The sequence below is a fragment of the Brienomyrus brachyistius genome, chromosome 1 (assembly GCF_023856365.1).
Source record: "Brienomyrus brachyistius isolate T26 chromosome 1, BBRACH_0.4, whole genome shotgun sequence".
Lineage (NCBI taxonomy): Eukaryota > Metazoa > Chordata > Actinopteri > Osteoglossiformes > Mormyridae > Brienomyrus > Brienomyrus brachyistius.
In genome coordinates, this window is record NC_064533.1 from 31,756,257 (window position 1) to 31,768,795 (window position 12,539).

The 12,539-nt window shown below is 42.4% G+C and overlaps 1 protein-coding gene across 3 annotated transcripts; it reads right to left on the reverse strand.

The window, feature by feature from the left end:
* Positions 1-362: 362 nt before the first annotated feature.
* LOC125749518 (shaker-related potassium channel tsha2-like) lies at positions 363-10,328 on the reverse strand. Of its 3 annotated transcripts, none has more exons than XM_049026863.1 (4): positions 10,264-10,328; positions 9,719-9,791; positions 7,500-9,295; positions 363-1,720 (listed from the first exon to the last, which is right to left on the reverse strand). In XM_049026863.1, the coding sequence occupies exon 3, from the start codon at positions 8,977-8,979 to the stop codon at positions 7,543-7,545; it is 1,437 nt and encodes a 478-aa protein (XP_048882820.1). In that variant the 5' UTR covers positions 8,980-9,295; positions 9,719-9,791; positions 10,264-10,328; the 3' UTR covers positions 363-1,720; positions 7,500-7,542. The 3 variants fall into 3 exon arrangements, with proteins under 3 accessions (XP_048882820.1, XP_048882812.1, XP_048882828.1); XM_049026855.1 differs by lacking the exon at positions 10,264-10,328 and adding an exon at positions 10,089-10,222; XM_049026871.1 differs by lacking the exons at positions 363-1,720; positions 10,264-10,328 and adding exons at positions 6,775-7,030; positions 10,089-10,222.
* Positions 10,329-12,539: the final 2,211 nt, after the last annotated feature.

Genomic DNA, 12,539 nt, shown 5'->3' on the forward strand with positions numbered 1-12,539 from the left:
GCTAGTAGCTGTTATGGGAGAGGTGAAATTTGACGGGAGCCTATCTGCTTGTTGAAAGCAGGTAATTGATGAGTGTTCAGCGCAAAGCATCGTGGCAGGAGAAGGAGACCCAGGAGCAGAAGGGAGGTCCCATCACACGCTGATCATGGGAGAGCAGAATGCTACTGCTAGTATTGCTACTAAGTATTTCAAAGGGAGGCCCTACCTTAAAAACAAGAATTAAACAAGTAAACAAATACATGCATAAATCAGACATTTGCTTCATTTATTATACAGGTTCTATGGTTTCGTCCCAGCTTAGCGTGCTGCCACGGTTACTGCTCCCCATGGGGCTTAGTGAGTTTCGGGGGCGGGTGGGGGGGGTTAGCGCGCAATCAGGATGTGGAGGCGTTTTTCATATTTAGCCTCCACCAACGCCTGCTGACTGCCAGACGCGTGTTTGCATATCGGAGCCGTACCTGCCTACCAGCTGTCTGTTTAAAGGGTCGTACCCCACAGAAGTGCTGCAGAACACTTCATTTCATGCATGGCTTATTATCAGTACCTCTGCCTGACTTCTAATATGTTCATGTGGGTATCATATATGATAAATGATAAATCGCCCATATAACTGCAGATTTAGTATAGTGGGTACGACTGTCTGCTTCGGCCAACACGCATCAGGTTAAAGCTTCCTTTGAAAATGGAACATGCACGCTGAGGTAGATGTCTTCGATAACAGTGATACAGCATTCAGATCATAGTAATAACAGCTATAAAATATTGCAAAATCAACTGCTTGCGGTGCCAAACGCCCACGGCGTGTCCGTGCTTCTGCAGTTTCCCGCAGCAACATTCACGTGCAGGAAAGGGTTCCCTTAAGTCACACTGCGATCCCCCCCCCCCCCCACCCCCTGACAACCTGCCACTTCATCCAGACAAATTAAAAACATAATCACGTCGCAAAGAAAATGTTTGAAACTTTAAAACAAGTCAGCTGTCAAATCAAATACCATCGTAGAAAACACATGATAATTAAAAAAATAGATTCGACAATGTTAACCTCACATCTCAAGCGTCATAATGAATCTATCTATATATATGTTTGTCATATGTATACATATCTATCAATGACTTGTTCCCACAAGATAGACTTTTGCTATTGGTGCAGTTTTGAGTTACTGTCACAGAACAAGAACTTTAGTTTTCACCTGTTTACATGCCCTACTTCTCAAGCATGCAGTATGTTTTGGTACAGCACATAATCTGCAATGTACAGCGTATTCTGACAGCCCCCCGCTGTCTCCCATCGCTCCTCTTCTTCTCCCAGACGGTTTTCTAAGGGTTTTCATGTTCAGCAAGTAATGCACGTGCTCGCTGATCCAAGTAACTTTCTCGGCATGTCCCTGCTCGCTCCTCGCTGCACGTCCTGGTTGCGGCCATCATCCCCGGCCCACCTGGCCTTATCGTCGGGATCGACACACGGTCAATAATCCAAGCCAGACATGAGAGCATCTCACAGCCTGGGCCTCTTGTGACATTAACGCTGGCTAATGCTAGCAGACTGTCTGCTAGCTTCTCCGCAAAGAGGAAAAATAAAGTGAATCAAGGTCTTTTGCCAGATGGCAAGTCTTTTTCTGGGGGGGGAGGGGGGGTTGGGGGCGTCGTCGAGAGCATGTTTCTCTTCATAATCTGTGGATTTCGTAGGGGAGATATGGAACATAGGCTGGCCTTCCGTCTCCTGCAAATCAAAAGAAAACAAGGGACTGGGTCCGGATACAGTCTGGAAAAGCAGCTTTCGTTTCTCAAGTGCAATCCATTCATGCCAGAAGTGTGACTGCCGCTTCCCATCGGAAGGGGCCACAGTTTAAAAGGCCCCAGCTCCCGTGGTCAGACAGACTGGCTTAGTCAGCGGCTAAAACATGGGCTTACACCTTACACCAGTGGTGCAGTAGCTATTCCAGTTTCTGGGTTCCTTACACTTCTAAATCCCTCAGCTCACACCTGCTTTGAGATGGTGGGCTTCTGATCTTATGTTAGCCCTGGCCCTCTGCTGCTAGGATCATTTGCCCACAATCATCTGAAAAGTCACACTGATGTGTGCTGGGCCACGCACAGGATAACAGAAGGGGCCAGACTTTTCGAAACACTACAAGATCTGCTCATTCGTCCTTTTGCTTGGGTAGTGGCAGTATAAACGTTTCTTGAGGCACGTTCATCCGCACAAATCTGCCTGCGTCCGGTTTGTCAGTTTCGCACCTCAGATTTGCTTTCATATCCCCTTGTTGTAAACCTCCCCCTCCCATCCCCCAAGCCTGCTTGACAACAGAACCAGGCTGAAGGGTCCCTTCTGGTTGTTTACGCCACCTACGCTCTGCTGCCTTCCAGGTGTCCAGTGAGTGCCGCGCAGCTACGCCATGGAAGATACAGCCATCGGCGCAAGACAGACCTACTAACATCTCCGACATGAGCAAATTAAGTTTCAGGGAGCCTAGAGAATTTGCCGGCACATGCTTTTCCTCAGCAGCCTTCTGGTGGATCAGTATCTGATTGAACACTTCATAAAGGATGTTCTGATAGGATTATATTAAATAATAAACATTCTTCTCAGCACTGCACAAAGCACGTTGTGGTGCTATTTCGACTGAGTTTGTATGGCACGACTGGTCTCTGTGGTCTCTCTCTTATGGTCTCTATTTATATAATGTCATTCTCTGTGTCACTGTCACGATCAACCTACGGCCTTTCAGTCTCCTTAATAACACAAGTCCCATGGGCTTTATGGTGCTGTCAGTCACATGGTCCAATACTCAAAGCATGATCAGGAACCAAGTGGCCTCACATGATGGCTGGACATCAATCCTGAGGTTAAGCAGGATTCAAAAAGCTCTTTAGCATCCCAAGCTAAACTTTAAAAGGAGGTACATTTGTCACACATTGTCACCTGGCCCCATGACACACATCTTCCAAGTTTCATTTATATTGTGTCTGTGTGTGACACAATATATATATATATATAGTGTGTGTTTATATATATGTGTGTGAATCTGTGTGCGTGTATATATATATAAAACCACAACAAAATATATAACTGTCATTGATCAGGGCAGATTCGGGGCGACAGTGTGGCATGGTGCATGCTGGGAAGGAGGTGGACGACCCACTTGTGGCTCACAGGACAAAACAGGGCTTATTAACAAAAACAGAAAACAACACTAGGAACACTACAAAAAACAAAAAGGACCAAGAGGGGTGAAAAGCAAAAGAGGATAAACAAAGACTAATTACAAATGGGTCATGGCAACAGGGGGGAACATACATCATACATACAACGAACCACTGAATGACTGAACTGAGGCAGGGACTCAAATACTGAAGGGTAACCAGACTAACACAGGGCAGGTGAGACTAAGGAAAACAGGCCACAGGTGAAACTAATAAACTAAAACATGAAACTTAAACTAGGAGACAGAATCTAACACTGGGAATGACAGACGAGGAAAAACACAATCAAGGGCAGAAAAAGCAAAACACAGGGACTAGAAAACTGATACAACTGAAACACAAGGGAACAAAATCTAAAAAAATCAGATGAAGTGGGACTTGAACACACAACAGAGGGGTCAACAGGTAGTTGCATGCTCAGCTTGTTAAGCTATGCGGCTGATGGGGAGCGGTGGAGACACTACAGACTGACAACAGGGGAAGACAGGAAAGACTGGGCTAAAGGTGCTGACCCTGACAAGACTGGGATCTGCAGCCTACATGAACTGTCACACTCTGCCATACTGCAAAACTGTACATGTGGCCCAAACATGTGACCAGACGTCTGCTTATTTGATATGTATGATAAGTGTTAATAATGTAACCTCAAGAATGCACGTTATCTTACAGAGATTACAGAATTATTACTTTCAGTTCATTCGGTTTTGCTCCCGTTAGGTTAAGTCGGTGCCAGCTGTATGGAGTGTTTCTCTGAGATGCAGCTGCTGCTACAGATGAGGCGGAGTGTTAGTCAGCATCATTTGGTCAGTGTACCTTACATCAGGCAGCGGATCTGAAGATGCAAGCTGTGCAGAAGCATAGACACAAGTCATTTAGATCTCACTAAGGCAATAATAACATCCATCCAATACGCTGCAAAATAGCGTTTTGGATTTGAAAGGACTTGCTAACATGTTATATCCTATTAACATGTTCAGTTTTTTGTCACTATCCTTACTGTAAGCTATGCTGCAATGTTTACATCCAGCTGCACTTTATCTGTATTTACTGCACTAGTAATTGCATTTATTGCATCTTAGTCATTTATTTACAGTGCACACTGGGTTTATGGTGTGATTTATGTCTTGTGTAATGACTTATATCCAGAATTGTTCATATTACTTTGTTTGTGTGAAGGCACTGACAGAACTGCTGCTAAAATTTCATTGTACTCAGTACAATGACAGTAAAGGATCTGAATCTGGAAAATGCACCAGTTTAGCTCTTTCATTTCTTAGCTCCTTAGGTGAAGTTCATTCTCTTACGATATTCACTAAGCTTCTTTTGAGCACACTGTCCTATTACATTGGTATTCAAACGTTTCCCAGGTGACATTTTCACCCAGCTACTGTATTCTTGTTTAACATGATGTGTGGCTTAAGGAATGACATTATAGCATGAAATTCAGGCCTCGCCTCAAACCTCCTGGGTATGCAGGCCAGTCCAAAACCAAGCAGCCTGTAAACTGCCCATAGTGTGTGTGTGTGTGTGTGTGCCTGTGCATGTATGTGCCCCCAAATGAAAACCTACTCAGAAAAAGCGGCTGGAAGATGAATTATTATAAATTAAGGTGAAAATATTAATCAAATGGCATGAAATCTCATTAAAAATGTCTAGTCGTTAATAAAGGCAAATTATGGGTGTTCTGATGGTTAATTACGTACGTATTCCCTTACCTTCGAAATAAGGAATTAGAACTGACGCGCTTGAAAAGGTGTCAGAAAGATTTAGCGTAATTCTATTCGTCTTATTCTCTCCTTTTTACGAGTAAACACTGCCATCTAGCTACCATAGGAACATATTTAACCCGCACAAATTACTGTCTATAAAATTGCCACGCATGGTTTATTTCTTCCAATGAAACAATATTAAATGCGCATTAATTTCCGCATATAATTTTAACCCACTCGTTTATATAATAAGCCTACTTAACAGGCCTATAATACTTTGGGCTGCACGAATGTTTTTAAAGAAGAATCATAAAACAAACAAAACAAAATTTCTTTACAATAAGACGCATGATAAAACCCCAATGACTTGGAAACTACTCATTACGCCACCAGGGTCAGTGTATAATATAAGGGTGTTTTATTTGTCTTAATATTTTTTCCTTGAACAGTTTGTGTGAGTTTTCTACGGAAGAGGATTAGGGCAACCATGGAAACATTATTTGAATTCTGAGTTTTTCTTAGAATTCTGACTTTAATCTCAGAATTCAAACTTTTTTCTCATAATTCTGAATTGCACTAATCCTCTTCCGTAGTTTTACCTTGAAAGCTAGACATGATTTACGTGCCAGTGTAATGGCGACGTACTTAACACGATCTTTAACTGGCTACTGCAGACAGCGGGAACCCTCACGCATCTTAGCAATCGCAATTTATACGTTTTAAATTTTAAGATTCGGGTACCAAATTCCATTTTATAGTTCGAACGATTGGGGAATTTCAATTTTCACAAATGTGGTAAGCTAATTTCAAAAGATTTAAATCTTTAATTAATTTATAGTTAAAATGAACACATATGGAGGCAGTCAGTTTAAACATTTTAAATAAATTCATATGGAAAATAATTTCTCGGAGTGAAATTCCCGCATCACCCAATTAACACGCACGTGACTGCAGGCGTCTCTTACGTTTCTTTTCATTGCAACTGTTTGATTAGCATTTGATCGAGTCAGTGAGATTGAGTTAATGCAAGTTAATATATAGGAACAGAATTGTTCTAATTTATATTATTTCCGTTGAACTTTAGTTATGCTGGATCCTTTGATATGATATGACTTCCGTAAATGCTGTTTTATCACTTGATCCTATAATCTTGCACGCGCGTTATATTCTGTTCGAGTTCTGGAGTTTGGATCACAGCCATCGTTTTATTTGTTACCCAGAAGGTTTAGAGGTATAGGCCTACACTGTTTATTTATTTGCTTATTTGTCTATTTTTTTCTTTGTTTATAATTTTGTGCTCCATAAGATCACTAATAGCAAAATAATGGTTGGCTTTTTTTAAACAAGCTCATCGTTATTTATTTTTTCACACTGGCTAATGACATTGTGTTTTCGAAGTAACTGCATCTGTCCAGTAATTATTCAAACGATAGCTAGTTATGAACGAGCTATCTTAGTCGACGACCAAAGGACGAACAATCTGGAAGGTTGCTATAGAAACATGACTGCCTTTAAAGGCTTCTAGCGCAGGATTTTGTTGATCCACAGGGTGGCGCTGTGAGCTTTGCCATCTCGTACATTCATCATAAGCTCTACAATAACAGAAACGGCGCGCTGTTTATCAAGTTATGTATCTAATCAATGTGTATATTAAACAAATACAGAAATTGCATGCATTTCAAAATTATTGTTATTATTTCCATATTATGTAATTCCTTTTATAATATTAGTTCCATTTGATGCACCAAAGTAGTAAGATAGTTTCAAGGAAAGTTAAAGGAATTTAACCCCCCCCCCCTAAGGAATGTAAACAATGTAAATAATTTATATGCAAATCTAATGCATTGCATTTCACCACAGCAATGCTATCAAATGCTATCAAAAGTGCTAGGAATCAACATTTGGCGGAAAAAAAAAGTTTTGTTTCGAGAGCAATCTGCTTTGGAGGCTAGGGGACGGTGTTCGGCTGGACGTGATGTTCAGGCAACAGCTGCTGTTTGATTGCAATCTGTCCTCGAAGAACACGCCATCCACCGCGATGTAAAAGATAATGGCATCGCTGCAAGAATGCCTCCAACTGGGATAATTCCTTAAACCTGTCGCCTGGGGGATAATGCCTGTACGATGACAGTCATAGAAAATACGTGACCGAGGGAGTCGTGAGGAAAACAACAGAGGTCGTGTCTTCGAGTGACCTTGTCCACATTAAACTGCACAGACCGCATACACGAGAGACAGTCTCTCTGAACTGGAGTTATCCTCCTCCTCTGTACCAATCACGCAAATAACATGCAGTCTTACTAACAGGTAGATTCTAATGGACACCTTACGAATTTCTAAAAATGAAAGTATTAAAGTCCTACATCGAGAAGTATGACGTTTGAGATGATTTGCGTACATTGTGCACATTTTCAGGTAACTTTACCCATTCAATATGACGAGCATGTAAGACAACAACTAACAGTGCCGCTCCATTTATCGAGGTGACAAAACAACTGTTTCTGTTAAGGAAATCATTCGATCACAGTAAGAATGCGGGAGCAAGAGACTATATTTAAGCAAAGTGCTGAATTAGGATGTACTCACAGAAACGCATGTTTCTCTACTTCATTTCTGCTGTGGTGAACAGTCATACATCAGTCAGCTTGCCCGTGTACACTTTGTTTGGGCTACAGTTTGTAAATTTGAATGCATCGTAATCGTCTGAATCCAGGTAGTCGGATTTCGCAAGGGAAGGCTTGCTGTCACTCTTCTTGAATTCTCCAAACGAGGGCTGCTGCTGTCCACATGTTACATGCGTGTACTCAAATTGCTCCTCGTGCTCCGTTTCTCTGTGGTAGAAATAGTTGAAATTTGAGACGATCACAGGGACGGGCAGAGCGATGGTAAGTACACCGGCAATAGCACACAACGAACCCACTATTTTGCCGCCGATTGTGACTGGGCACATGTCCCCGTAGCCCACAGTAGTCATGGACACCACAGCCCACCAGAAAGCATCGGGGATACTGCTGAATCCCGACTCTGGGTCATCGGTCTCAGCAAAGTACACCGCGCTTGAAAACAAGATGACCCCGATGAAAAGGAAGAATATCAAGAGACCCAGTTCTCTCATGCTAGCCTGGAGGGTCTTTCCAAGGATCTGCAGACCCTTCGAGTGCCTGGAGAGCTTGAAGATCCTAAAGACACGCACCAGACGAATCACCCTCAGTATTGCCAAAGACATCGCTTGTTGCCCGTTCCCTTGATGTTCTGCGAGCTCCAAACCCAGCGTGATGAAATAGGGCATAATTGCAACGATATCGATGGTATTCATAATGTTTTTGAAGAAGGCGGGCTTGCTGGGGCAGGCAAAGAACCTCACCAACAGCTCGAAAGAAAACCAGATGATGCACAGTGTTTCAACTATGAAGAAAGGGTCTGTGAACGGATTTGGCTTCTTCATGTGAGTAGTCCCGTTCACATGAAGGAAATCCTCGGGATATCTGTTTTCCTCCCTGAACTCCGGCAGGGTTTCCAAGCAGAAAATCACAATTGAAATCAAGATCACAAGAACAGAAATTATTGCAATTCCCCTGGCTGGTCCTGAACTCTCGGGATATTCAAACAAGAGCCAGACCTGACGCTGAAATTCGTTTTCTGGCAAAGGACGTTCTTCTTCTTTGATGAACCCTTCGTCTTCCTTGAAATTTTCGATGACTTCCTCTCCCAATTCGTAGAATTTAATTTCCTCCATAAATATGTCCACGGGTACGTTCACGGGTCTCCTAAGCCGTCCTCCAGATTGGTAATAATAGAGGATGGCATCAAAGCTGGGTCGATTTCTGTCAAAGAAGTATTCATTTCTTAGCGGATCAAAAAAACGCATTCTTTTTCTCGGGTCCCCCAGCAAGGTGTTGGGGAACTGGGCAAGGGTTTTAAGTTGTGTCTCGAAGCGTAGCCCGGAGATGTTGATGACCACCCTCTCGCAGCATTCTTGGTCCGCCTGTTGGGGATCATAGACATCTTGGGACAGGGCTGCAAGTGCCACAGTCTCATCCAGATTATCTGAGGGCACCACTGTCATCTTTCCCCCCTGGAGGGTAATGGCACTGGAACCACGGTCCGTCCTCGGTTTCTCCCCTGTCGGTGTGCGCCCTGGATGTCTCGGAGAATCGGTCAGTCACTTGTAGATGAGAGCGCCCGGCTCCGTTTGCGCCTTTTACCGGTGTCCGTCTTCTTTCTGCGGGCACAATATCTGTGCTCTCATTTTCTCTGCAGGTTTGCTTGGATTATCCCATCACCTTCTTCACGCTGGCAGTCTGGACTATTGGCTGTCACATTCACAGCATTTTAAGCAGCAGTGCCCTCCCCAAGTGGGCTGACGTGTGGACGCTCTCTCGCTGAACAGAAAACACACACGCACATTCCCTAATGTGACAGTAATGGCATTTAAACGCATGAACTAGAAGGGTATAATATCGTCGCTGCTATTTTAGAATGAGTCGTTCGATCTCTAAAACACAGAACTTAATCATTTCCCTCGCGTCTTTGCCCTAAATTAAACATCGACAGTTCAAGGTTAATATCATTTGTTTACATGCAGTAATCTGTTGTTACTAACGGATTTTTAAACAACAGCTTCGTTGTTTAAAAACGGACTAAGCTGTTATATAAGAAACATGCAAAACGTGTAAACATTGGTAATCTGTTCAACGTTTGCACTTAGAAACGTTTTTGCAAAACTACATAACTTTAAGGTGTGTCACCATTTATATCAGTTTTTTTTTCGAAATTAGGACCGTTGAAAATGAAACAATACTTACCATGCAGGACACTCTTCGCTTTCGTTTCGGTCCTCCATGTGATTATCATTGTGGTGTATTTTCTTGCAGAATCCTACAACGCAAGTGAAATAAGTTATTTGAATTGTGTTATTACCAAATGCACCGCGATCAGACCCTGAAGGCGAACACTCCTATATGGTTGTCGCGACATATATATCAAGATAAGACCACATTGCAGTTCCTAATACCAGTTCAACACTTGCGATTCTTTTTTTAAGTAGAGACCCCTAATCATTAATCGCTAAATTGAGAGTTAGAATTTTAAATTCTATAGAAATTAACTGACATTTTGACTGTGTTCAGAATGTCGGTATATGCCTTAATAAGAATGGCATATTAAAAGCCTGACCGTTTTAGGGGAATGCAGTGGAGAGAATTAAGGGCCGAATCGTAAATGTATGACGTAAACCCTTAAAATAGCACGATTTCTCCAAGGACTTCAGGAAAATTTCTTTTCCCATGGAATGGCTTAGGGAAAAAATTGAAGAAAAAAAAGAGGACGTTTCTGCCGCTTGGGGACGTACTACTTCATTCAGAAAACAAATTTTCCTTGCCGGTATTCATTGGTCTTGTCCCTGCTGAATGCGTTGTAATCGACCCTGTAATTCAAAACAATACAGAGACTCAAGGGTTGGTTGGACACTAGTTTCGTTAGGAGCAACGCTTCTTCTTAACTATACCTAAACACTTCTTATAAGTATATACACCTATAACTTAGTATAGGTACTTTTAACTTTGACGTTACTCGATGTTGTCTTCATTCACTATAAGTATAGAATGACATTAAAATCAAAACATTGTTCTACACAATACCCAGATAAGCAAAAGAAAGAAAAAAACTATTATGTGTAGTGGGAAAAGCCTATTTGCCTGAATAGCGACTGGGTCACACAAAGTGTTTGACTGTAACTTAACTGTCATTAAGAGTGAAAGTATGTAATCTCGCTACCTGTAAGCATATTTGTGCTTTACAGGTTGCGTAACACTTTCTAGGCACTTATTTAACACACACAAACATGGTTACAGTATTTATGTACAACCACCATATTACAAAGGATTTCAATGTCTTTCTAATATATGGTAACCATCTGCCAATAAGGCAGATTTACAGCTACCGTTTGTTATTTAGCTTAGCATGCAGTTTCATAACTAAACCAACCTGTATTGCAGGTGACAAAATATTTTAGTGTTATGGCAGGGCATGGCGAAGGAGAGATGATCCACATAGCAGCTTCAACATCACTAGGATTTTATTACACATGACACAGACGGACCATGAGGGGTCAGAACTAAACTAGGGCAGGGAGTAACACAGGGCAACTACAACTAATAAACACACAGCAACAGAAGGAAACAGCCATCATGAACCACTAAGGAACAGAACAAGAGCCGGCACTTAAATACACTGCTATCAAGTCAAGGCATAGGACAGGTGATCAACCCATCACTAAATATTCGGGGCAACAAGGAACAGGTGGGGTAAATTATAGTTAACAGGCAGTAGAGACTAGGAAACAGGTACAAACACAGGACTATCAACACTAGGAGAGATCAAGGAACACAAGTAAAACAGAACATAGACAAGGCACGGGTGGGGGAACCAACAACAAGCTATAACGTAACCATACAGAGATCAGGGGAAAAATAAAACCAAAACATAACACAAAGGTGAGGCAGGGCCCAGGTCAGCCACAAACTCATGACAGAAGGGTTAGCAGCTCCTGAGCCACACACTCAACCTGCTGAACTACACAGCAGCCCAGGGAGTAGGGAATCACACTAGGGTAACACCGAACGGGACGGCCAGCGGGAACTGCTGGCCAAATGGGGAAAGGAAATGAGACAGAGCCGTACGGGAACCGATCGTGATGTCTTAGCATGTGAACTGTACTGCTGTGGCACCTGTCTCGTTACGCAGAGAAAACGTCTGTGAGGAATGAGCGACGTCCCGGAACAACCAGATAACCTACATTTTTCACCATTCTCCACATCATCACAATAATATAATAAAACTTTACAAGTTCCAGCTAGGTTAATTTGCACGAATGGATCTTATCTATATCTAAAAAAATTTGCAAGGTAAATGATTGTAGAACACGTAGATGTCTGCAGGTCCGACTGAGGTTTGTACTTATCAGTAACGACTTGTTTAATGCGCAGTGAGATCATTCTGTTTTCCATATAACATGTCAGCACAGTATTTTCCTAAAAAATATTATAATTGTGTTAGCAGACTAAAATGCCGTAGGTCATAATGGGATATGGGTAAGAACAAAGATATTCTGCTACCAGGATGTACATGTTTTATATCGCATATTCCACATTATTCATGTTTTTATGTTCTTTGTGTTTGAAATGTGAAAAAAATTGACTGCTATTGATCGTCAATGGAAAGAACCGGTATAATGTCATGTTATACAGAAGCATGCTGTGGAATGGGGGAGCTGACATCCTTTTATTTTGTAGAGAGCATTTTGTTGGCCTTAAGAGGTGTGGGATGGACTCATAGACATTATTAGAGCTGTACCCCTGGATGCCCCCCCCCCCACGCGGTAAGGTCCGCAGTACCCAATTACTATGCACTACTTCAGTTTCTAACGTCGACTTATTCTTAATTACTTTGCACTGGGTCGAGGGGCAAACTCGATTGTCTCCTGCAAGGCCCATCACGGGACACCCACCAATGAAAACAGACTTGGGCTATAGACGTCCTGCCAGCAAATGGGCAATCACGTGGGTAACTAAAAATTCCGAATCTGAGGGAGGATTCGATGTTTCTTCAGTCAGGGGGTGGTCTCCC

What these genes read in the sequence shown, in the direction of transcription:
- LOC125749518 (XM_049026863.1), bottom strand. Translation starts at nt 8,979, where the DNA reads ATGACAGTGGTGCCCTCAGATAATCTGGATGAGACTGTGGCACTTGCA.